The sequence below is a fragment of the Raphanus sativus genome, chromosome 9 (assembly GCF_000801105.2).
Source record: "Raphanus sativus cultivar WK10039 chromosome 9, ASM80110v3, whole genome shotgun sequence".
Taxonomy (NCBI): domain Eukaryota; kingdom Viridiplantae; phylum Streptophyta; class Magnoliopsida; order Brassicales; family Brassicaceae; genus Raphanus; species Raphanus sativus.
The window spans coordinates 34,243,473-34,265,574 of record NC_079519.1 but is presented as its reverse complement, the minus strand read 5'-3'; the positions used below and the strand labels follow the sequence as shown (position 1 = coordinate 34,265,574).

The following is a 22,102-nucleotide window of genomic DNA, read 5'->3' as shown; positions in this document are numbered from 1 at the left end:
AAAAATTCATTGAACTCTCGTCAGCGTGGACTTGTATAAGTCCACTTTTAACAGATTTGCATCTACCGTCTTACTTAGCTGAAGTTTCGATTAAAGCCAGTAAGATACTTATAATTACAATTTCATTAAAAAATACATTCGATCTCTCAATTTAATAACCTTCCCTCCTCAAAGGCGAGGCCCGGCGCCAGCTCCCCCGAATCTCCTAGTCGGGGATGACGTTAGCTCATTCTCGCCGATTCTCCACGGCGCTCAACCCCATTAACATTAGCTTACTTTCGAATCAACTAATTCAGCTCGGACGCATCAACAACAACCCCGACACCTTTTCAGAGACCACTCATCATCACAACAAACAACTCCAAATATCATCCCTCACATCGAAGCTCGACGACTGCACGTGCCTCAGTCAAATCAAACAAGTCCACGCTCACGTCATCCGACAAGGACACGACCAGAGCTGCTACGTCATCACCAAGCTGATCCGCACGCTCACCAAACTCGGCGTCCCCATGGATCCCTACCCTCGCCGCGCCATGGAGCTCGTTCGGTTCCGTAACCCGTTCCTGTGGACAGCAGCGATCCGCGGCTACGCGGTTCAAGGGAACCTCTCGGAAGCGGTTTCGATGTACGGACGCATGAGGTTAGAAGGGATCACTCCTGTTTCCTTCACTTTCTCCGCTCTTCTGAAAGCTTGCGGTTCGGTCGGGGATTTTAGTTTGGGTCGGCAGTTTCACGCGCAGACGTTTCGCCTCAGTGGGTTCTGTTCGGTGTACGTTGGCAACACGATGATCGATTTTTACGTGAAATGCGGGTATACGGAATGTGCGCGTAAGGTGTTCGATGAAATGCCTGAACGGGACGTGATATCGTGGACCGAGCTTATAGCGGCGTACGCGAGAGCTGGGGTTATGGAATCCGCAGCGGAGCTCTTTGAAAGGTTGCCGAAGAAGGATATGGTGGCGTGGACAGCGATGGTTACAGGGTTTGTGCAGAACGCTAAACCTCAGGAAGCTTTGGAGTATTTCAACAGAATGGAGAAATCTGGGATTCAACCTGATGAAGTCACTGTCGCTGGGTTTATATCGGCTTGTGCGCAGCTTGGAGCGAGCAAGCACGCGGACCGGGCCGTCGAAATCGCTTTAAAAGCTGGCTATTCTCCTAGCGATCACGTTGTTATCGGCTCTGCGTTGATAGATATGTACTCAAAATGCGGAAACGTGGAGGAGGCGGTGAAGGTGTTTGAGTCGATGAACAACAAGAATGTTTTCTCTTATAGCTCTATGATCCTTGGTCTCGCTATGCACGGGCGTGCACGAGAGGCTTTGGATCTGTTCCATTACATGGTAACGCGGACGGGGATAAAACCGAACACGGTTACTTTCGTAGGTGTTCTCACGGCTTGTAGCCACGCGGGACTTGTGGACCAAGGGCGTCAGATATTCGCTTCTATGCATGAGACATTCGGCGTTGAACCGACGCGTGACCTCTACACCTGTATGGTCGATCTTCTAGGCCGTGCAGGAAGGTTGCAAGAAGCTCTTGAAGTGATTGAGACGATGTCTGTTGAGCCACACGGAGGTGTGTGGGGTGCGTTGCTCGGTGCCTGCAGGATCCACAAGGATCCTGACGTTGCGGAGATTGCTGCAAGACATTTGTTTGAAATTGAACCGGATGTGATCGGTAACTATATTTTGCTCTGTAACGTCTACGCTTCAGCTGGAGACTGGGACGGTGTTATAAGCGTCCGGAAACTGATTAAAGAAAAGGGTTTGAAGAAGACACCAGCGGTTAGTTGGGTTGTGGATGACAAAGGTCAGACGCACAAGTTTTTCCCGGGGAACATGAACCATCCGATGTCGGATAAGATTCAAGAGACGTTGGAAGAGCTTGTGCAGAGATTAACTGTGTTAGGCTATCAGCCGGATTTAAGCACTGTACCTTACAATGCGAGTGATGATGAGAAGAGGTCGATACTGATTAGACACACCGAGAAGCTGGCTTTAGCGTTCTCCTTGCTCACTACGAGCAGAGGTTGTACGATAAAGATAATGAAGAATCTGAGGATGTGTCAAGACTGTCATACGTTCATGCGTTTGGCGTCGGAGGTTACGGGGAGGGTGATTATAATGAGGGATAATATGAGATTCCACCATTTTAGGAGTGGAGATTGTTCCTGTGGTGATTTTTGGTGAGAATCTGAGGTTATTCGGACCAAAATCGACCTCTTGAGTTCTGCAAAATGGATCTTACTTTATTGATTTTATTTAGAATCTCTGTAAGGGAAGACAAAAACAAATACAATTCCACTGCAACAGTATGCGAAGAACACAAATGGTAAGTAAACACAGCTCAGATGCTACAATCTCGATCTACGTATAAACCTCTTCCCTTGTCTCCTCCTAGACCGCCCGGTTTCCGACAGCTTCACATCCCAATCCTCGACGTTCTTGGGGATGTAAACATCAAACAACATTTGACCAAGAACACCATTGGGCTTAACAGCATCATCTCCGTTTTGAGCACTGGACAAACGGATCAAATCTTGTTTATGTTCATCTTGCACAGACCCACCGTTGCCCACAAAGTAACCAACGGTGCTTCTAGGCACGAAGAAATGATCAGTTGTGACAAGTGGAGTTCCGTTGAAGCTTCGGTTAAGACCAGAGGTTGATGCCCCAAAGCTTTGAGTTGGCTCTGTTATGTCATCATCGCATGGAGTTTCTTCTTTCATTGCTTCTCTGTCAAGACTTCTTGTCTTCTGCAAATAAACAGACGCTGCTTTTGACAAGAAGTCGGATACAGCTGCTTTATAGTCGACTTGATTGTACCGATAATGACCTGAAAAAAAAATGTTAATTTAAAAGAATCTGATTTGGAGAAAATAAATAACCATAGAGTTTTAGTAATAATATACTAACCAACGTGAGGAGAATCATTCCATTTAACAAGTTTTACATTCCCTCCTAGCTCTTGGAGACGTGTGGCGAAGTTGTGTATAGTTTGGTAAGGAGCTAGGTCATCGTTTTCAGAGCATAGAATGAGATAAGGAACTCTCATGGTCTGCAACATCCAACAATACAAATGAGATTAAATGTAACAACCGAGATATATAATTAAAGCAAAAAAAAAACATACGACTTCTTACTATAGTAGAGTAAAGAGTCTGCCAAAACTCAGCTCGCTGTGATTCAAACCTGTTGAGGAAAACATAATCGAGACTCGAAGCAATACCATTGGCTGCCCATACAAATGGTTTAGGTGGTTTAGACATTCTGAGCGTAGTTGGATGAACAGCTAATCGAGCTCCCAAGTCGCTGGTGAAATCGACAGGAGATGAGTCATAGATAAACCCTGAGATGCAGTTTCTAACCAACCTACAATCATCCTGATTGAGTCCTGTGTCGCATATCCTTTCAAGTATCTGCATAGATATATACACAAAAGTAAGCTCAATCTTTGTTCCTTGTCTAAATACTTCATCAGATATTCATTAAAGACAACTTACTTGAAGAACCTTATACATACAAGCATTAGGACCTCCTGAGAAAGAAGCAAACACTAGAGGAACTGGCTTTGCCTTGATCTCCTATAAGTTCCCAATCCAAAAAAATACACTTATTTATTACTGTTTTTTTTTGCTTATGTCTAACAGATTAAATTCATAAGGATTTGAGTATTAACTGAAATTTAAAAAAAAAATGTAATCAGACAAAATATATCATCACCTTTACAAGTTCAGACACAAGATCAGAAGCTAGATCCGCAGCTTTGTCCGGTAAGAACCTAAACATGTAATAAAACCCAAACAATTTTTTTTAATCGAATAATGAAATTACAGAAATCGAGAAACAGAGAAAGAGAGAAGACAACAGACATGTTGAGGAATTGGGAATGGCAAACGAGTGAGTCCCAAAGAAGAGAATCATAGAGATCGACATGGTTCTTGAGATTGCGTTCTTCGCTGGACATCCAAGCGAAAACCACAACGATCGCTTCGCATCTTCCTCCTCCTCCTCCTTGGTTGTTCCTCTTACGCCAATAGTACTTTCCTCCATATCCCCACATCTTCTTCTTCTTCTTCTCTTTAATTATCTGGAATTAGGGTTTTTCTACTTTGTCAATTGACTTTGAACATGTTGAGAGGATGGCACAAGCCTCGAGCAGAGAGACGTAAAAAGAAGATAGAACGAACAGATCACCTTTCGCTTATCCCCGTGGCTTTATTGAAAAAAATAATATTTAAAATTAATTTTTTTTTTGAGCAAAATTTAAAATTAATAAATCTAATTGTTAACAGGAACGAGGTTTTGTGGTGAGTAAGCTTTCCTCTTATAGTAATTTCGCGATATTCTGAATCAAACAAAATGAGTAAACAAACTCTTTTTTTTTTGAACACCTAGTAAACAAACTCTTACATTTGTCGATTACACGATAAATTAAAGAAAATCTCATTTGTTTAGTTTTTGAAAAAAAAAAGCTCATTAGTTTAGTTGGACACATGATTTCTCCGGTTGCCCTCACCATATTGTGTAGAGCATCGCATAAAGAATTATTTAGCATTGAAAAAGTATAAATATCATGTATGTTTAGATAATCTCTTCAGCTTTTATTATATTTTGAAAATAACCTAGCAAAAGTCACTCTTCAAACGACAAATTTAGAAGTAACAAAGCAAATTCACTGATTTGAAATATCTCAAAATTTGAGAATATTTTAAATCATGGAAAATTCAACCAAAAGTATTTTTATGAAATATATTCGGTTGGATTTTCCGTAAATGAAAATATCTAAATATATATATAGTGTGTAATTTGAGAATTTTATGTTGAAAATTTTAGAGCTGCTCTTGTGACATCTTGTGTCACTAACAGTTCTACAACTGTTTTTGTGTTACGTACACTCAATTCTTGTAGCTCACACTGACGCTGTTTTTTTTGAAACTGATTTCATATATAAAGCAAAAGAAAGAAAAACCATACAGCCCATAGAGAGAGTATTTTGGTTAGCCCAACCAGTTAGTGAGACCCACAACAAACATCAAAAAGAACCAAGGGCCCAGAATAAGCCCAATCCAGTAATACTGATTTTGGGAGAAAGTGAAGAGACGGTGATCAGTTGATGAAACCGAAGTCTTGAGTTTGGCGATTGTTGATTCTTCAATCTAGCCACCTTTGCATCATTCTTGAAGAGAGAGATGGGTTTATGTCACGGTAACTCAAGATCCTATCCTTTATCTGGCGATCAATAAGGCTTGAGATAGTATCCGGTGAGCGAAACGAGTTGCGGTGGATGCGTCCATTTCTTTCCTGCCATATCCAGTAAATACAACATTGCCAACAGAGAAGAACAAGTCTACCAGACCATGATTGACTGCGAAGACCTTGGAGCCGAGCAAGCAAACTGACGCTGACGCTGTTCTTGTCATTTTTGACATGGTTGACTTTGCATAGTCGGTTGAAGACATGAGATAAAATGCGAAGTTGTAACTGGGGACGGAAAACAGATTACTGTCTTCGTAATCACTCGGAAGAAACCAAAAATCATCCCCTTTTTCCTGTTTGCCAGTATTCATGGCAGTTTGCTAGATTTGGATAGTCCGGTGCAGCTTCTATAGACATCAAATTTCAACAAAACTAAATTTTCTCTCTTCAAGTATATGTGTTACATTCCACGCTATACCACATATGCCGAAAGGGGAAGAAGTATATGTGTTACATTCCACGCTATACCACATATGGGGGAGAAGCCACTTTCAGCTACAACCATCTCTCTTCTCAACTAGTAAATTACTTCAGTTTGGAGTATGGGGATGGCTTATTCTGGAGGTTGGTGAAATAGGGCCGTCTAACAGTACGTGCAAATAAAGCGGTCGAACAGAGTTCGAGTTGAAAAATTAAAAAGATATTAAGAATTTTTGAAATAAATATATAAGTTATCGATATTAAACTTTAAACTTTTAGACATACTACTAATTTACAGCTGATAATTTTTTAAAAAAGTGTTAAATACATATAAATATCATCATTACATCATTAAATATATCATTAATATTTTTTAAATAAGGTCCATAAATAATCCTAGACGGCCTGGTGAAATGGTTCTAGTTCACATCTCCAACACCATAAAAGAATAAATTAATCGGTCTATGCGTCCAATCTGTTTCGAACTTTACAATTTCTTATCATTATAAAAACAGAACAATTTTTTAGTTGAGAATATAGTTTTATAATATTCGGAAAAGCGAGTTTCTATACCAAATAAACATTCACTAAAAATATATTCAGTTAACTATATATACAAGAAAAATATATTCAACTATACAATTTTTTTTCTTTCGGGTCAAAATTCAAGTAGAAAAATATATTTCTGAATGTTAAAGTCGGACACATGAAGTGAATGTTAACATAAATCTTAAAGAATTACACAAATGTACAAACTCATGTAATTAATTAGGAACAGATTTGAAAGCTTTATAAAACTTTTTGTCGTAGTACATAACATTGATAAACTTATCCAGACTACAGTTGTTGTATATGCCTACATGAGTATATTATCACTCATTGTTACATAATTAATAATAATACACCGTTGATAAAAAATAAAATAATATACTGTAACCAAAGAATTAACTGATCTGAGGAGATTGGATCTCAGTAGTTCAGAACCTATGATTTCAAATTAAAAATAAGTATCTAGAGAGATTTTCAAATTTATTTTCCTTGTATAACAAAACATCAAAATTCTCCCAATGGAGTTGAGTAGGTAGACTTCATCCAGCCCTTCAGGAAATCTTAACTAGTTCCAATAGCTTTTGACTGTGATCTTATTTTCAAAACCTTATTAGCCCATATATATTCTATATCTGTCTAAGATGTATACCTCCATCGTAAAACCAGTGAAGGTACTACTCGAACGAAATTATTGAATACTTATTTGCGTATATGGGAAATGGACCATAAAAAGACGAATTGATTATACTACCAAGGTACATAACATATATATGAATGAAGAAGGGTACATAGTTAGGTTCGACTAATTAAAATTGTATATATGGAGCGCCAAAAGATATGGGATATGATGCATTTTACAGGTTTGAAACATCAATAGCTCAGCATTCAATTTTGGATATGGGTTAGATAGATTGATCCATCAACTATGAACTGTGTTAGCATTCTTTCTAACCAGTGTAGACTCTTTATATAGCAAGATAAACTATTTATTTTGTTAGATCCTGGAGATTATTATGCCTGACTTTTCCTGTATAGGATCCCATATAAGAAGAAGGTGGTTTTACTAAACATCATATAGCCAATTAAACATATTTCATTCACTGACTAAAAAACTAATGCTGCAAACATGAAGAAGTTCCCTCACAAAACTCATAACTGTTCACTGTCTTCTCGTTGTATTAGTCATCTACCATGTTGCTCTCAACTCAAAGAGTACGCTCCATCAGAAAAGTCAAGAAAAAGATAAGAAGTGAAGTACATACATGATACAATGCACCAAAAAGAAGTAAATAGTTCGAGGTTCCATGTACCACAATACTTAAATCCAAGCTTTATTAAGGTCCGTTTTATGGGGTTATTGACCCACTGTCCTTTCTTCAACATTTAGATGTATACACATATATGTAAATCATTCATGATAGTGATATAGATGTCTCCGAGGAGACATCTACAAAGGACTAATCGACCCATTGAGATGAGAATGGGAACTACGTATTGGTGGGTCATGCGGTCCGCGTGACACCTTCACACCCCGACACAATTCACTTTTGTATACTTGCTATAATGTTTATCTATTTACGTATATACAATGCACATGATCACATGTACTTACACATGTATATATATCGTATGTATAAGAGTAATGAACATTTCTCTGCATGTACAGCTGTCGTTCAGATAAGTATTTCTCCTAGGAAACAAAGTGCTCTGGTAGTGGGGAAATTTTGATTTTTAATTGTACGTAGTGTCATTTGATTGAATACAGTAATTTTTTTTTTTTTTGTAAATGATGAAATAGTAAATTTGCTCCACAATCAAAAGCAAGACCTAGCAATAACGTTATCCTCCAATTAATATAGTCGACCAATGTTAAATCACTTTGCCTTATACTAGCACAAACAAAAGAGAAATTGTACAAGTCCATTGTATGTCACTGTAATAAAAAGAAATAGACAAATAAAAACAACAGGTCTTCTTTCTTTAGTAAAGAGAATATTTTGAAGTAAACATTACATAGGAATTCGATCCCAATATAGAAGAAATTACAAGTTCCAAGATTACAATATCAGAATAGAAGTCTTTTTTATCACAATAACTTATGGACTTATTTTTTAAAATAACAAAGAAACCAAAAAAAAGAGAAAAAAATAAAAAGCACGAAAAATTAACAATTTTCAATTAACAATGGCTCACGACGGAACTCCGCCGCCGTGCTTTCCTCACCGTCGGAAAAATGTCTCTGATTATGATCACATTCTCATGTCAAGAGATCGTTCACCCATCCAAGATCAATATCGCCACTATGACCCACCTCAAAGCTATTCTTATCCCTAGCTTCCGCTGCCGCACTTGCAGCCACCGTGAAATCGCTTAAACGGCCGCCGCGTGGTGTGAACTCATCGCTGAAAAAGCTCGGCGGCGGTAGCTGACCATTCAGGTGACTTGGAGCCGAAGAAGGTGATAAAGCATACTGAAGGGAACTCTGTTGTAGTTGGAGATCTTTGTCTCCGACATCAAGCCACGGCGGAAGACGGTGGTGGTGGTTGCTTAGCATGGTAGCCCCCGTGGTAACCGGCATGGTGACGGGACACGATGAGGAAGCCGCCGCCGCCGCGAGTGCTTCCTTGAAACTAATGGAATCTAAAGAAGTAATCAGCTGGTGTAGAGCTTGCTTGTGCGCCACGGAGGAGTGCCGGCGGCTCAGCCGTGAAAACACGGCAGATTTATCAGCCGGAGATAACGGCGGAGATGACGTCGGTGATCGTGAAAAATCCAGGAGAGTGCTCGTGGGAGAGTGGGAACAAAACATACAGCACCGGTTATTCTTATTACTCAACACCGACGCCGACGATCCACCTCCGCCGGAGACGAAATTTTCCGACGGCGGGAGAACTCTAAGCTGACGTGGAGAGTGAGCGAAGAAACATATTTTTCTCTTACAGTGCTTACCGTCTTTGCACGCTTCCGTACGGTAACGACTCGGGTGGAGCCAACACTCGAAAACGCCGTGCGCGAAGCCGCACAACTCACCGCGGCTACAATCGCCGCCGCCGTTGCGAAACTCGGAACAGACTTCGCCGGTGTAGTGATACCGGCGAGGGTCGCGGCGACGAGCCTTTTCGCCGGGATGAGCGAAAGGACAGTCGGTCCAGTCGTGGCTACGGCTACGCGTGCACCGTCGGATCTTGAATTCGTACATCCGGAAATGGTCGCCGGCGTAAGGATCGTCGGAGTCGGAGTCGTGACAACACTCTCTCTGAGCTTTGTCGCCAAGACAGGGACTTGAAGGAGACGTGGCGGAGGAAAGAAGCTTTCTCGGTAGAATATCCACCGTTGGTCTACCGATGTGGCCGGAGTTGTTATGTTCGACGTCCATGTCTACGTAGCCGAAGACGGGAGACGGGGAGAGAGAGAGAGTTATTTTATTAGAGAGAGATTGGTAGAGATAAGTGTAAAATGATAGATGCTTTATTATCTTTATATATGCGCTAGTATACATATACATATCGCATTACGCTAAAAGTAAAAAAAAGTGTACTGTGATGTAAAATAAATACGTTTTATAATGGCTAAAGAAAATAACAGTTTGGGGGATCATATTTAGAATTAGCATTTTATACTCTTATTAACCAATCTAGTCTGAAATCAGGTGGTAGGTAGTAGATTTGTAGTTTCATGATTTATATCACTATCGTACTATGATCAGGATTTAATAGAATGTGCAACCGAAATTGGAGTCGGCATTTCAAAAGTTAATTTGGAACGATCTGAAAATTAGGATATCCGATTGGATTGAACCCTGTCTGATATTCGAAAAGATTTATTTTTCAAAACTCAAAAAACTAAAATGGAATATGATATAATATGACCGATAATATAATGAGTATCCGAATATATCCAAATATATATACATATATAATATCTAAAATTAAAACTGTAGATCAAATATACTAGTTATTTTAGGTATTTATAAATAAAAATCGATGCTTTAGAGAAAAAATATATAAATTAAATTGTATCCATAGTTACTTTAAAAATAACCAATATAATCATATATAATAAATATTTTTGTTTTTAGTTATTTTGAATAAATTTAAATAGTTTAAATAAAAATATTTTTTTGACTTGAATCATATATTTTGATTAAAATCCAAATAAAAGGATTTGACTGAATCTAAACCAATTTTTAATATCTGAATAAGTTTTTTTTTCAAAATCCAGAACATTGATATTCGAATAGATCGACTCTATAGCCAAAGTAATATCCATATGTCCATGTTTAAAGTGAAATATGGATTTAGAAGTCATGAGTTGAGTTTAATTTTATCAAGATTTGTTCTCAAAGTAAAACATGAGATTTCGATAATTTGATTAAAAGATCTATCAGTACCATAATATGTTTAAATCAAGGAGTCATAAACTAATTTTACGTATATTTAGAGATATCAAAGGTAGTGTAGTAGCAGGCAAATTTAGATATATATACACACATATACACGATCTATATACGGTAACTCGTAATAGACCAGTCGCATAGATAAAAAAATCCACCATGGAGTAAGGTTATTTAAATGTGGATTAGCCTATTTAACTTTTACAAAATTAAGATTTTTGATTGAATATAAAAATTATAAATAATTTGAAACAAGAATACTTTTTAAAAATATTTTGTTATGTATAAAAAATTTAATGAACTGTTTGAAGATTTATAAAAAAATTATAAAATATTTTGTTTCATTTTATATATGTGTATATCTTTATATATGCATGTATATTAATTTCTTAAAATTCTAATGATAATTAGTTTAATGTTTTTATAAAAAGTTACAATACTGTTTGTGAATTTAAATTAATATATAAAATGTATATATATTTATTTATAATATTTCCATTTTAAATTTTAAATTTAGGTTGAATCGTCTAATTTAATCTGATAGTTTATAGTATATTGTGTGATCCAGTATCTGTTAATTTGATTATAGGTACTTTAGCTAACGATTTATAATTGCAGAATTGTTCTTATAATAAATTTGAGCATATCAACCACTGAACACATGCAGTACCATTCAGGAGAAAGTAGAAATGGCAGACTATGACCATAGGGTAAGCTTATCTAAATCGCTTTAACCGCAGAAATCGCTTTTTCACCTTTGTAAAATGTTTTAACCTGCGCTGGATGTGTTACCACCACCGTAAGCGATGGCCCTAGACTACCATTACATTCGGGAACAGGTTGAGTCTGGTCAACTACATGTCATGCATGTTTCTACAAAAGATCAGTTACTGCATTGACGAAACCCCTTTACCAAGCACCATTTCAGGAAGCATGGTAACAAGATTGGATTTAAAAAGCACACCCATCTTGTGGAAGCGTATAGAGTTCTAGATATTATTAAGGGTTTTAAGTAACTATAGTCTAAATACCCTAACTCTACACTTGTATATATTACACTACGTTAATCTAATACAATCAAGTTCCCTGACGAAAAAAAAAAAAAATCAAGTTCCCTAATCTATAGAGACTTCACTTATCTTATATAGTAAAAGAAATGACGTTCCTTAAAGTAAATTGCTGCATAAATACTAAGTAACGTCTACGATGAGCGAAAAAAAAGAACTGTCACAAATGTCAAAACTCCATTGAATTTAACTACTTGAACCAAAAAAAAAACAACTGAGATATATAATCTAGCAAACAGATAACACAAGCCCATGATCCATCTTTATATATACGTCCTTCAGGCACCACGTTTCTTTCACTCGGTTTTCTTCTGCCGGTAAGCTATGATCTGAGAAGAAGAACAAAACCAAATAAGAGAAAAAAAGTTTCAGAAAGTTAAATAATACTCTACGAATATAATGAACAGATTTTATCGAAACAGATTATAATTATTATTACTACCAAATGGTGTTCAACTTTGAGCCTTGATAATGGTTCATTGTCTTCCAGGCTTTGCATCTCATCTTTGGATGCTGCTGCTGAATCTGAAGCCACTACAGGAAGATTCTCTGTTCCCTTATCTTCTCCCCCTCCTCCTAATCCTCTTGTTACCAACAATTCAACCTCTTCAGTCTTCAGATGTATCTGAAGTGCCACAAACTGTTCAACATTGAGAAAACACACACGCATCTTTTAGCCCGTATGTGACTGAAAAAATCATCTTAGTTATTGAACTACACTGAAGAACCTTCACACCTATTATGTGACTAAATACTTTTCTACTCTTTTAACGCTTCTGGTGTTAATAGATAGATAGAGAGAGAGAGAGAGAGACAGAGAGAGAGAGAGAGGAGTGTACTCACTTCACGGAGCTGTTTAACAAGCAAAGTGGGCCTGCAACAGAGATATGGCTGAGGTAACTCTGGTACACATTTTGTGTCCACGGAGACAAGCTTGAGATGAATATCAAGCTGCAGAGAGAAAGCTTTAATCAAAAATCCAAGATAACTTCAAGAAGAAGAAGAAGAAGAAGAAGAATCATCTCTTCCGTACCTCAATACTGCTGCCATCGACGCTGCTGCGTAGACACTCCACAAGTCTATTCACACGAGCATTCCTTACACTCTTACTACTACTACTACCACTACCTCCTGTTGTGTTATTCCCATGCCTTGTGTTACTCCTTGTACCCCCTCTTCCCCAAGCAAGTATCTCCGGGTTCCACACAAGCCCTGGAGATATCCCTACTTCTGTGTTGTTCTCTGCACAGTTACCATTGTGGTTTGCAACTGAAGAAGAAGAAGGGTTTAGTGTTGCTGCACGACCTGTAGAACGTTTCCTTCTTTTCCTGAGCCGGACTTCTGCGTCTGAAGACGAATCTTTGCCGTTGATGTTGTCATCATCGTCATGAGCTTCTTCTTCTACATCCATGTTTCTGGAGTTCCTTCTCCTTCTACGCTGTGGTCTCATTGAAGCTGATGTCTCTTTACCATATGATTTTCTTTTCACAAGAGCCTCAGATTGTCTCTGCGATACTTCAGCTATAGATGCTTGAATCTACAACGGTGAGAGAAACATACCTTTTTTAGATAGTAAAAAAAATATAAAAAAGAGAGGTAAATATCAACATTCTCCACAGCACAGCACAGACCTGCTTGTTACGAGCCTTGTCATCTTCATGAAAAGCGAATTCCTGTTAAATAAAAGAAGTGTAACATTTAAAAAAAAAAAGAAGAAGCAACAATCTGACTCTCACACAAGAAGGAAAAAAAAAAAGGGGTTGATGCTTTATACCTCTTCCTCATAGGTATCAATATTAGAGAATAAAGCAGCAATAAGAGCATCAAAAGTGGGGTCGTCTCTAAGAGAACGCCGGCTTGCACAACGTTTCCTGCAAGCGGGACATTCCTTGTTCCTGCAAATAATAATAAACTCAGAACGAACAAATGTAAAACTATAATATAAAAGTAAGAAACAAGTTGAGAGAGTGGTATTATTACCCCAATCTCATAGACTTATCAATACATTCCCTACAGAACCGGTGCAGACATTCCATCACTGTCCTTGTTTTCTTTATGATTCCTGTAAAGAAAGTAAAAAAAACAAAGAAACTCCTCCTATCATCAGCATACTCACAGAGTACTAATGGAGCTTAAGGATAAAAAGCTTCATTCCCAACATATTTTAAGTACCTAAGCATATGGGACACTGCACGTCTTTACGGATTTCCGCTGGATCAATATCTATAAATCTGCATGAAATTTTAAAAAAAATCCAGATATATAATTTAAACAACAAAAGTAGAGCTAGTTTTTTTAGAAAAAAACTGGAACTTGTAGATGCTATGTTATTTGACAGAAGAAAAAAAAACTAAAAGAGTTTTTTAAGACACTTTTGTACAACAAAAGTTAAGTTGACCAGTCTCAGGACCCAACATTACAGTTGCTGCTAGCAACTCTACATTTGCTCAACCACAAGAGCTGGGATGGTTTTTAGGGAAACTTGGAGCAGTACGGACGATATTAATTACAACATGCAAAAGCGCTAAGACCCATGGTTTCATCAGATTGTTATATCAGGCAGAGAAAAAAATCTCACATCTACTGGTTCCACCAAACGGTTTGAGAGTAACCCCCATTAAAAATAGATACTGTTTGAAACCAAATAGAGAAAGAGAACCAATTACAGCAAAAAACACATCTACAGAGAAAGAGAGTGGAGAAGAGGAATCGTACTCTGATTTGTCTCCTGATGTGGAAGATGGACTTTTCTCCTTAGAATCTGAAATAAAAAGAGAACCAAAACACAGTCTCACGTATATATACACAGCAAGAAGAAGAAGAAGCGTGAAGTACGTTTCCACGAGTACAAAGCAAACTTTACCTTCTTCCTCTTCTTCTTCATCATCTTCTTCCTCTTTCTCCTCCTCCTCTTCTTCTGCATCTTCATCATCATCTTCCTTATCTTCTTCGACGAGTACTTCTTCCTCATCCGCCTCGTCGCGTTTCACTTCTTCCTCGTCGTCCCCTCCTTGTTCGTCTTTCTTCTCAATCCTCGTCTCTTGCAGATCCTCTTCAGCCTCCGGAACAAATCGGTCGCCTCGTTGGTCTTTAGCTTCTTCGCCTTCCTCATCGGGAATCTCAGCCGCCTTCAAGCTCTTCTCCACAGGCATTGTAGGAGACTCACTGATCTTCCACGAGCTCTCTATTCTATGACAGAAACTAACAAAGCTTCCACCCTCTCTCCTTTCTCTCTCTCCTCTCCCTCTCTACACGTCTCTCTCTCTCTCTTTTCTTCTGCTGCGTTTGTGTTTCGGTTCGGTCGCGATATAGAGAGAGAGGAAAAATTGGGGGTGCTGACTGATCGAAATAATACTTGAGGGGTTTAATTTTCACTTTAGCGTATAGTATAAGGACGTAACGAAGAGGTTTCTAATTATCGTGGATCGCGAAGGGATCATTGAGGCGATAAAATTAGTAGACCGGGATTATTAATTTCATTAGACACTGTTACATATCGGCCGTCGATTCGCATGTGTAATAAAGTCCATTTTGCAAAGCCTATTTGCTCAGCCCATTTGTAGTTATGTGATTTAGTATAAGATTTTTTTAACACGATTTAGTAAAGATTGGTATTCGTTAAATCTAGGGATTTTAATGAAAGGATCTTTCAAGTATATATTAATAAAAATCTTCTCAAGTATCATCACATCACTTCAAAACTACAGTAAATTTTTTACAGCTGAATCAAGACCCCTAAAACAATTCGAATACACAAAATTGGTGGTAGAGTGAGTATCCACGGAAATAAAATGTTATGGTTGCATTCTTGTAATTTCTGCTAAATTTATCCGTTTCTCTGTCGGGTGTAAACAAGCTTTTTGAACTCTTAGTTTCTTCAAGGAGAATTGGATAGTATATGTTAGTTTAGTGATTCAGACACCATCTTAGCTATTTATGAACATGTTGCGAATGTTACTTTATATTTCAAATTGTAATCATACACCTATAGCCAAATTAGGACTTCTAGTTTCACGTGCAATTGTAAACTGATCATTGCAAACACATGTTTAAATTGCTTGAGAAGTTTAGGAATTTGATGGTCCATTCATTCCATCTTTGGAAAACAACAGTTTTGTTTTAATTGTCGTTGTAACAAAGCAAAGTGACGATTTACATAAAGTTTCTTTTTTTTGGAGCAACTACATAAAGTTTCTAAAATGAAGATTTAAGAGCTATGAAAATAGTAATTCACCAAGTTTTCATTTCTACAACGTCTATTATGAACCGGTAGAAGATCTATATGCAAAAGTTCAAGTCTTCAAGCTATATATCTAACTAAAATGCATAACAAAGTAAGATTTCAAAAACTTATTGCAAAAATAAAGTTCAACAAAAGTGGCCAACCAAACTCATGCAAAGAATAACTTTCTCATGTTCCAATATTATCAGATGAGATTTTTCCCATGCATTATTCACCTCTAAAGATCTTGTTTTCCTAAGAATTTTCAAAATGTCAAAATTATAAGTTTATTTTTAAATAACTGTTTTGTGCTTTAGCTATTGTCATTTGAAATAGCATTTTATAATTAAAAAAACTGTAATATTAAAATTCCAATGTTGATTCCTACTCCCAATAAATACTCAACATAGTAGGAATTATTCAAAAAAAAAATTCGTCAAAAAAACAGGGTTAATATAATTGCACAATAATTGATAAAAGTTACACAAAAAGTATTCATGATATGTGCACAACGTAACATTTCATACATTTGAGGATTTTCTTGCATAATATCATTAGGAAAAAGTTTATCTACAATAATAAACAAACTTTTTCTCTAAACTTCAGTCAGTGATGCGATCACAAATTTTCAATAGTTATTTCACCACTACTTGGAGGTTTGGAATCACAAAAACCAAAATGTGACTGTTTAGTATGTATTCATCTATATAATGAGCAGTTAAGCATCTATATAATGTGCAGTTAAACATATATATTGGATTTTTTCAGCACCAGTCCCCTAACATATGACACATGGATATAACGAAGAGTGTTGCTTCCAATCATCATTACCACTCTTATATAGCTTCATGTGGGTCATCCTGGCTACAACGAATAATTGAGACTGAAACTCGATCTTAAGCTTCTGAATTAAAGTTTTTCTCAATGTTTCTTAGGCTTTGAGGTGTCTACTGACATCTTTTCTTAACTGAGTTTTATGTTTTTCTTTGATTTTGTTGATTATTTGAATTTGGGTGATCACCCCCCCCCCCCCCCCTTTGGTCATTATGGCATGTACTTTGTCTGAACCATCGTGATTCTTTTGGAAGTTAATTTAATCAGTGTTAAAAAAAACACCTCGTGTTTTCTAAAAGCTCCTTCATACAACCGGTCTAATCACTGTATTAATAATCTATATTGATTATCTCTTTGAAAACAAAAAAAATTGCAAAGAAGATGATACTTTTCTGCGATCCAAAGTTGATTTGAGTAACTTTTTGTCCTATCTTCCACATTTTTAGGACTTTTATCTTATGAGTATAATGCTGAATCCAACTATTTGTTCTAAACAAAAATTTAGCAAAAAAAAAATCATGTTTTGTAAAAACGTCTTTTTAGTTTTTCTTTCTTTTTCGTATCTCTTATTCTCACCAAATGCAATAGTTTGTGACTTTACAATTTGGATTCGAAAACTTATCTCTAACCTCAATTTTTCATAAACATGATCATACACATATATAGTCCTACTATGACGACAAAAAAAAAGACCACAAAAAAAAGATAGTGCTACTATAAACATTTGTCACAAATTTCTTCAAAAATACATGTTCTTTCAAAGTGGAAAAAATCATGATGTTTAATTTTAGTGTTTTATCTTGTATTTGAAATATTTGTGGAACATTAATATATAACAAATAGTTTATTTTATACTGAAAGTTGCATCATCTACAACCCAATACATCTCATTTTCTTAACAACACTAACAATAAAGGATTGGTTTTTAGCGTGTGTGGTTCACTAATTAGTCTTCTATATTTCACAAATTCTCTCAAATATAAACTTCATTTATGTGTAATAACACTAACAATAAAGGATTGATTTTTAGCGTGTGTGGTTCACTAATTAGTCTTCTATATTTCACAAATTCTCTCTAATATAAACTTCATTTATGTGTGTTTGAGTATTGGTAGAAAATTTTCTTTCAGATTTCAGAAAACTTTAGTATCAAATTTGTGAAAATATCATATCTTAGAGTGTATTATGATGATAATCAGGAATATATCTCAGGAGACCTTCTGACACAGTATCTGTGTATGAGAAAGATTTGTTATCCTGATTCTCCAAATGATCGTTCTTCTACTCCAAATGATCATCATTGTAATCCTTAAAACCTAAAGACCTGAATGGAAGTTTGCAACTATTAAGAAATATAGCAGTAGAAAAGTTTGTATGTTGTTGTACATAGTATATGAGAAATGTACATGCATGTATACACAAAGATCTTGACCAAAAAAAAGTATACACAAAGATCGAACTCTATGATGAGTGTATAAATGTTATACACATCTATGTAATCACAGAGCTGTGCTTTTTTATAAAGCCAACAATCTTAAATATCTATTATAATTACTTTTTTCAAAATCTAGGAATCAGATAAAAGCTTATCATCAGACTCTTCTTTGATACAAAAAAAAGACTCAAAACTGGTTCTGTTTTTGTCCTATCCAGCCAAATAAACCAAATCATTTCAGACACATGATTCAGTTTCTGGATTGTTTTGCCTTCTGCCTGGTGAATTCCTGGAGTTGCCGGTCATGTTCTTCCAGCATCTGATCAACTTTACTTGGCTGAGCCAGCAATGGTCCCGACATGTACATTTTGTTTTCCTCAGAATCATACTACACGTTAAAAAAAAAAAAACACAGAGGGATATAAACCAAAACGTAAAGTAAAAAAGAAATAAAGAATCTCTGAGATTCACTTACCCAAGATTGGTCATTTGGGATTCTGATTTGCCTCTTACTATTACCCATAGTGTCAGCCCTGTTGAATGTTCTCAAGTTCTCCCTTTGCTGATCCATGATGACTTGATTCGAGCCAGCTGTGCCTACCATACTTTGTCCTCCTCCTCTGTATGAACAAGGGATTGCATTGTCCTTGGCGTGTGTTAACCGACCATGATTCCTGTTTTTCATCATCGGACCAGAGTGTGAGACTCTTCCACTCGTTGTATTGTTGCTGGTCATCTCCTTTGTAATATGCATTTGTCTTGTTGAATTACCCAGCACACACGTTCTTAGATAAGGATTCTGCTTCAGCCAACAAGTGTTTTTTTTTGTTTAGTTAAGATTCTAACGGATCACAAAGGTAACAACAACAAACCATAGCAGACCAAAACCTCTCTGTTACCTCCATAGCCGCTGTGAGTGATGGATTAGCTTTTTTTACAGGCGGGATAAGTTTCCTCTCGTGTGATCGTCTTGTCTGAGAGTCTTGTCTTTCATGCTTCTCCTGTGCGGGACGTTGTTGTTGTTGTCTCTTTGCATCTTCGCGGAGTTTTGCATCAATCTCTTTGCTTGGAGGATATTTTGGTAGAGAAGATGGATCACAAGCTAACGGCTGTGTTCTAAAGTACTGCTCATCCATCAATAACTATGTGTTATTCAATGATCACAAAATAGAAAAAAAGGTAAAAATTAAACATTAAAGTTAAAAGCAAAAGCACCTCACTGTCAAGAGCTCTAGCTGCAGAGCCTCTCCGATCCGGATCTATGGAGAGTAAAGCCTCCAAAAGGGAAAGAACACTGGTAGGCAAGTCCTTGAACATATCTGCTACACGTCGTCCATAAGGATGGGCAGGTCTAAACGCAGCTGAAGGTGGTAGCTTCAGTTTCCTCCAGTAATCTTCTGTTGGTGAACCACATAGCTTAAATATTTTATGCAGTTGCTCCACCTAGAAAACATTATATTATAAGTCAGCTTACTGGAATATGGGTAGATTTTTTTTTTATGGAAATAGTGCATGTCACGTATCGTTCCCCTGTCCCTAGAGGGCCTAAGGCCTAAATATTAATTCTCCAGTGGCCGACACTCGAACCTGGTGGCTTTACCGTACTGAGCTTTTGTCCTCAAGTTAATCACCACCAGACCACAGTTAATCACCACCAGACCACAAGCCCTGGTTAGCTCTAGATGGATTTAAAAGTGTATGTACCTCTGTTTTCCCCGGGAGGATCGGTTTTCCGGAGTATAGTTCACCTAAGATACATCCTGTGCTCCACAAATCAACACCAACACCGTAATGACAAGCTCCAAGAAGAAGCTCTGGTGGTCGATACCAAAGAGTCACAACACGACTAGTCAGTGGAACCCGGTTCTCCGGGTCGAAAAACGTAGCTAAACCGAAATCCGCTATCTTCAAGACTCCATTACTATCGATCAGTAGATTCGATCCCTTTATATCACGATGCAGGACACCTCGGCTGTGACAATGGTGAAGCCCGCTTAGAAGCTGTTTCATGTAACATTTAACCTAAAAGACGCAGTAGCAGAAGTTAAGTTTGATATATACAGTACTGAGAAGCAATGTATAGTAGTTTTAGTTTTAATACCTGAGGCTCAGAGAACTTGAAACCGGGTAATGAAGCAAGTCCAACTAGATCATGATCCATATACTCGAAAACCAAGTAAAGAGAAGATGAAACAGAGGCAGTGATCAAGCCTTCTAACTTAAGTACATTAGGATGATCAAGCCTTCTCATAACAATAATCTCTCTAGCCATAAACTTAACACTCTCTAAATCGCTGAGATCAAACCGGACTCTTTTAAGTGCAACGATCTTGTTGTTAATAAGATCACGAGCCTTGTATACACTGCTATAAGTGCCTTGACCAATCTGCAAATATATATAAAAAAAAAAAGATATCATTTGAACCGGTAGATATTGGAAAAAAAAAAAAACAGAACATGATTTATTACTTTCTCGAGTTTCTCAAAGGTACTAGCACGTCGTGGGGCCCAATCCACAAGTGCTTCACCGGCCACGGAGACTAGCCAAGCAGGCCATCCTGCAGCCACTTGTGCTTCAACGCTAGTAGTGTCTCTCTTTAGTTCCTCATGTGGAGTTGTATCTTCTTCGTCTTCGTCTTCATCCGTGTCACCAATCTCTGAAATCTCCGGATGCTTCTCAGAAAACCTACTTGAACCGAACTCAACTTTGGCGTCTCTGCAGCTCGGCCTATCTTCTTGCTCCTCTTTGCTTTGGCTAGAATCATCGATCCTCCTCGATGAACAACTTTGCTTCTCTGATGATTCCTTCCTTTGTTGTTGATGATGATGATGATGATGGCGTCTCTTCTTCTTGGAGATGATGCAACCCATGAGTGTTCCTTCCTCAAGAGAGAATCAACTCTTCACTACAGAACACAACTCTAATGCCCCGGAGAGACCGAGTTTCACCATCAACTCAAAACCCAAAAAACCCCCACGACACACTGTAGAATTACAGAGCAAAGAAACAAGAATCTGATGTCAAATTCTGAAGGAAAAAAACGAGCTTTATGAAGAAAAATCAAAACAGAGGGAGTGGAATTCAAAGGTTGGACCTTGGAGAGGATTCAGATGATGATTGATTGATGATCGATGTTTTAAAGACTTTATATGAAACAGAGATAAAGGGAGAATAAAAGAAAGATTGGATTTTTCTCGGTTTCAGATTGGTGTCATTTGACCGATTAAACACTGCATTGACACAGAGACAGAGAGAGATGTGTATATTATATAATATATATGTATACGTGTTTAATCATACAGTTAACACAGGCAAACCTACGTCAACTGATGAGAGACTTTTCTCTCTCTCACTTATTTTTCTTGTCTAAATTATGCTTTTTTCTTTTATGGACATGAGATATATAGCCAAATTTGTTTTATTGACTTTCTTTTTTCCATAGTTTAATTGGTGTCTATGTTTTACTCATTTTTGTAAATGAAAATATGAGTATATGATCATGTTTTTCAAAATCAATTCTTAAAAGTACGAAAGTATTTTGTGTTATACTCTATTCATGGATTTAAAGATGTGAACAAAATAACTGTTGTGATTATAAGAATTCATAAAGACTCTTTACGTGTGATAAAAATAAGTGGAATATTTTGTAGAGCTCTAATAAAAATATAAGTTTACTGAAAGAAAGAAATTGTTTATAACTCCTCATAATATTAAACAGGAAAGGTTTCAAATATAGTTGAAAAGAAAGAGAAAGCAATTTCAATATTTTATTAATCCCTATAATATATATAGATATGAGTCTATGACTTATGAGGATTTAACAAAGGCCCTATAATTATGAATTTCAAATATTATTTTAAAATACAATAAAATTAAATTCAATTTTTTTTTTGAAAAATAAAACAATGTTAATTCTT

At 37.0% G+C, this 22,102-nt stretch overlaps 5 protein-coding genes and 1 non-coding gene across 6 annotated transcripts; 2 read left to right on the top strand and 4 right to left on the bottom strand.

Moving 5' to 3' along the window:
• The first annotated feature begins 76 nt into the window (after positions 1–76).
• On the top strand, positions 77–2,287 carry LOC108826967 (pentatricopeptide repeat-containing protein At5g44230). Its single transcript, XM_018600308.2, has one exon. The coding sequence runs from the start codon at positions 216–218 to the stop codon at positions 2,193–2,195; it is 1,980 nt and encodes a 659-aa protein (XP_018455810.1). The 5' UTR covers positions 77–215; the 3' UTR covers positions 2,196–2,287.
• LOC108826968 (uncharacterized) lies at positions 2,234–4,202 on the bottom strand. Its single transcript, XM_018600309.2, has 6 exons — positions 3,878–4,202; positions 3,729–3,786; positions 3,509–3,589; positions 3,149–3,424; positions 2,922–3,063; positions 2,234–2,841 (listed from the first exon to the last, which is right to left on the bottom strand). Exons 1-6 carry the CDS (start codon positions 4,066–4,068, stop codon positions 2,360–2,362), a joined length of 1,230 nt encoding a protein of 409 aa, XP_018455811.1. The 5' UTR covers positions 4,069–4,202; the 3' UTR covers positions 2,234–2,359.
• Positions 4,203–8,190: 3,988 nt separating this feature from the next.
• On the bottom strand, positions 8,191–9,696 carry LOC108826909 (zinc finger CCCH domain-containing protein 61). The gene has a single exon (XM_018600252.2). It carries the CDS (start codon positions 9,607–9,609, stop codon positions 8,491–8,493), a length of 1,119 nt encoding a protein of 372 aa, XP_018455754.1. The 5' UTR covers positions 9,610–9,696; the 3' UTR covers positions 8,191–8,490.
• Positions 9,697–11,788: 2,092 nt separating this feature from the next.
• LOC108827990 (putative E3 ubiquitin-protein ligase RING1a) lies at positions 11,789–15,026 on the bottom strand. The gene is made up of 10 exons (XM_018601521.2): positions 14,557–15,026; positions 14,409–14,454; positions 13,866–13,924; positions 13,674–13,755; positions 13,468–13,588; positions 13,325–13,366; positions 12,727–13,230; positions 12,537–12,644; positions 12,136–12,333; positions 11,789–12,022 (listed from the first exon to the last, which is right to left on the bottom strand). The coding sequence occupies exons 1-10, from the start codon at positions 14,843–14,845 to the stop codon at positions 11,990–11,992; spliced, it is 1,482 nt and encodes a 493-aa protein (XP_018457023.1). The 5' UTR covers positions 14,846–15,026; the 3' UTR covers positions 11,789–11,989.
• Positions 15,027–17,926: 2,900 nt separating this feature from the next.
• On the top strand, positions 17,927–18,014 carry LOC130500542 (small nucleolar RNA snoR31/Z110/Z27). The gene has a single exon (XR_008939163.1). It is a non-coding gene; the product is annotated as a small nucleolar RNA snoR31/Z110/Z27 (small nucleolar RNA).
• An 88-nt stretch (positions 18,015–18,102) lies between these two features.
• Positions 18,103–21,437, bottom strand: LOC108827988 (probable serine/threonine-protein kinase At1g54610). The gene is made up of 8 exons (XM_018601520.2): positions 21,280–21,437; positions 20,654–21,168; positions 20,286–20,570; positions 19,889–20,206; positions 19,400–19,627; positions 19,084–19,308; positions 18,660–18,983; positions 18,103–18,572 (listed from the first exon to the last, which is right to left on the bottom strand). Exons 2-8 carry the CDS (start codon positions 21,053–21,055, stop codon positions 18,435–18,437), a joined length of 1,920 nt encoding a protein of 639 aa, XP_018457022.1. The 5' UTR covers positions 21,056–21,168; positions 21,280–21,437; the 3' UTR covers positions 18,103–18,434.
• Positions 21,438–22,102: the final 665 nt, after the last annotated feature.

What these genes read in the sequence shown, in the direction of transcription:
- LOC108826967 (XM_018600308.2), top strand. Translation starts at nt 216, where the DNA reads ATGACGTTAGCTCATTCTCGCCGATTCTCCACGGCGCTCAACCCCATT.
- LOC108826968 (XM_018600309.2), bottom strand. Translation starts at nt 4,068, where the DNA reads ATGTGGGGATATGGAGGAAAGTACTATTGGCGTAAGAGGAACAACCAA. An exon ending in CATTCCCAATTCCTCAACAT is followed by an intron (nt 3,787 to 3,877) that starts GTCTGTTGTCTT and finishes TTACATGTTTAG; the next exon opens with GTTCTTACCGGACAAAGCTG. An exon ending in GTATGTATAAGGTTCTTCAA is followed by an intron (nt 3,425 to 3,508) that starts GTAAGTTGTCTT and finishes ATATCTATGCAG; the next exon opens with ATACTTGAAAGGATATGCGA.
- LOC108827988 (XM_018601520.2), bottom strand. Translation starts at nt 21,055, where the DNA reads ATGGGTTGCATCATCTCCAAGAAGAAGAGACGCCATCATCATCATCAT. An exon ending in CTAGAGCTCTTGACAGTGAG is followed by an intron (nt 19,309 to 19,399) that starts GTGCTTTTGCTT and finishes ATGGATGAGCAG; the next exon opens with TACTTTAGAACACAGCCGTT. An exon ending in CACTCACAGCGGCTATGGAG is followed by an intron (nt 18,984 to 19,083) that starts GTAACAGAGAGG and finishes TGGCTGAAGCAG; the next exon opens with AATCCTTATCTAAGAACGTG.
- LOC108826909 (XM_018600252.2), bottom strand. Translation starts at nt 9,609, where the DNA reads ATGGACGTCGAACATAACAACTCCGGCCACATCGGTAGACCAACGGTG.
- LOC108827990 (XM_018601521.2), bottom strand. Translation starts at nt 14,845, where the DNA reads ATGCCTGTGGAGAAGAGCTTGAAGGCGGCTGAGATTCCCGATGAGGAA. An exon ending in GATAAGTCTATGAGATTGGG is followed by an intron (nt 13,589 to 13,673) that starts GTAATAATACCA and finishes TATTATTTGCAG; the next exon opens with GAACAAGGAATGTCCCGCTT. An exon ending in TTGATACCTATGAGGAAGAG is followed by an intron (nt 13,367 to 13,467) that starts GTATAAAGCATC and finishes TTTATTTAACAG; the next exon opens with GAATTCGCTTTTCATGAAGA.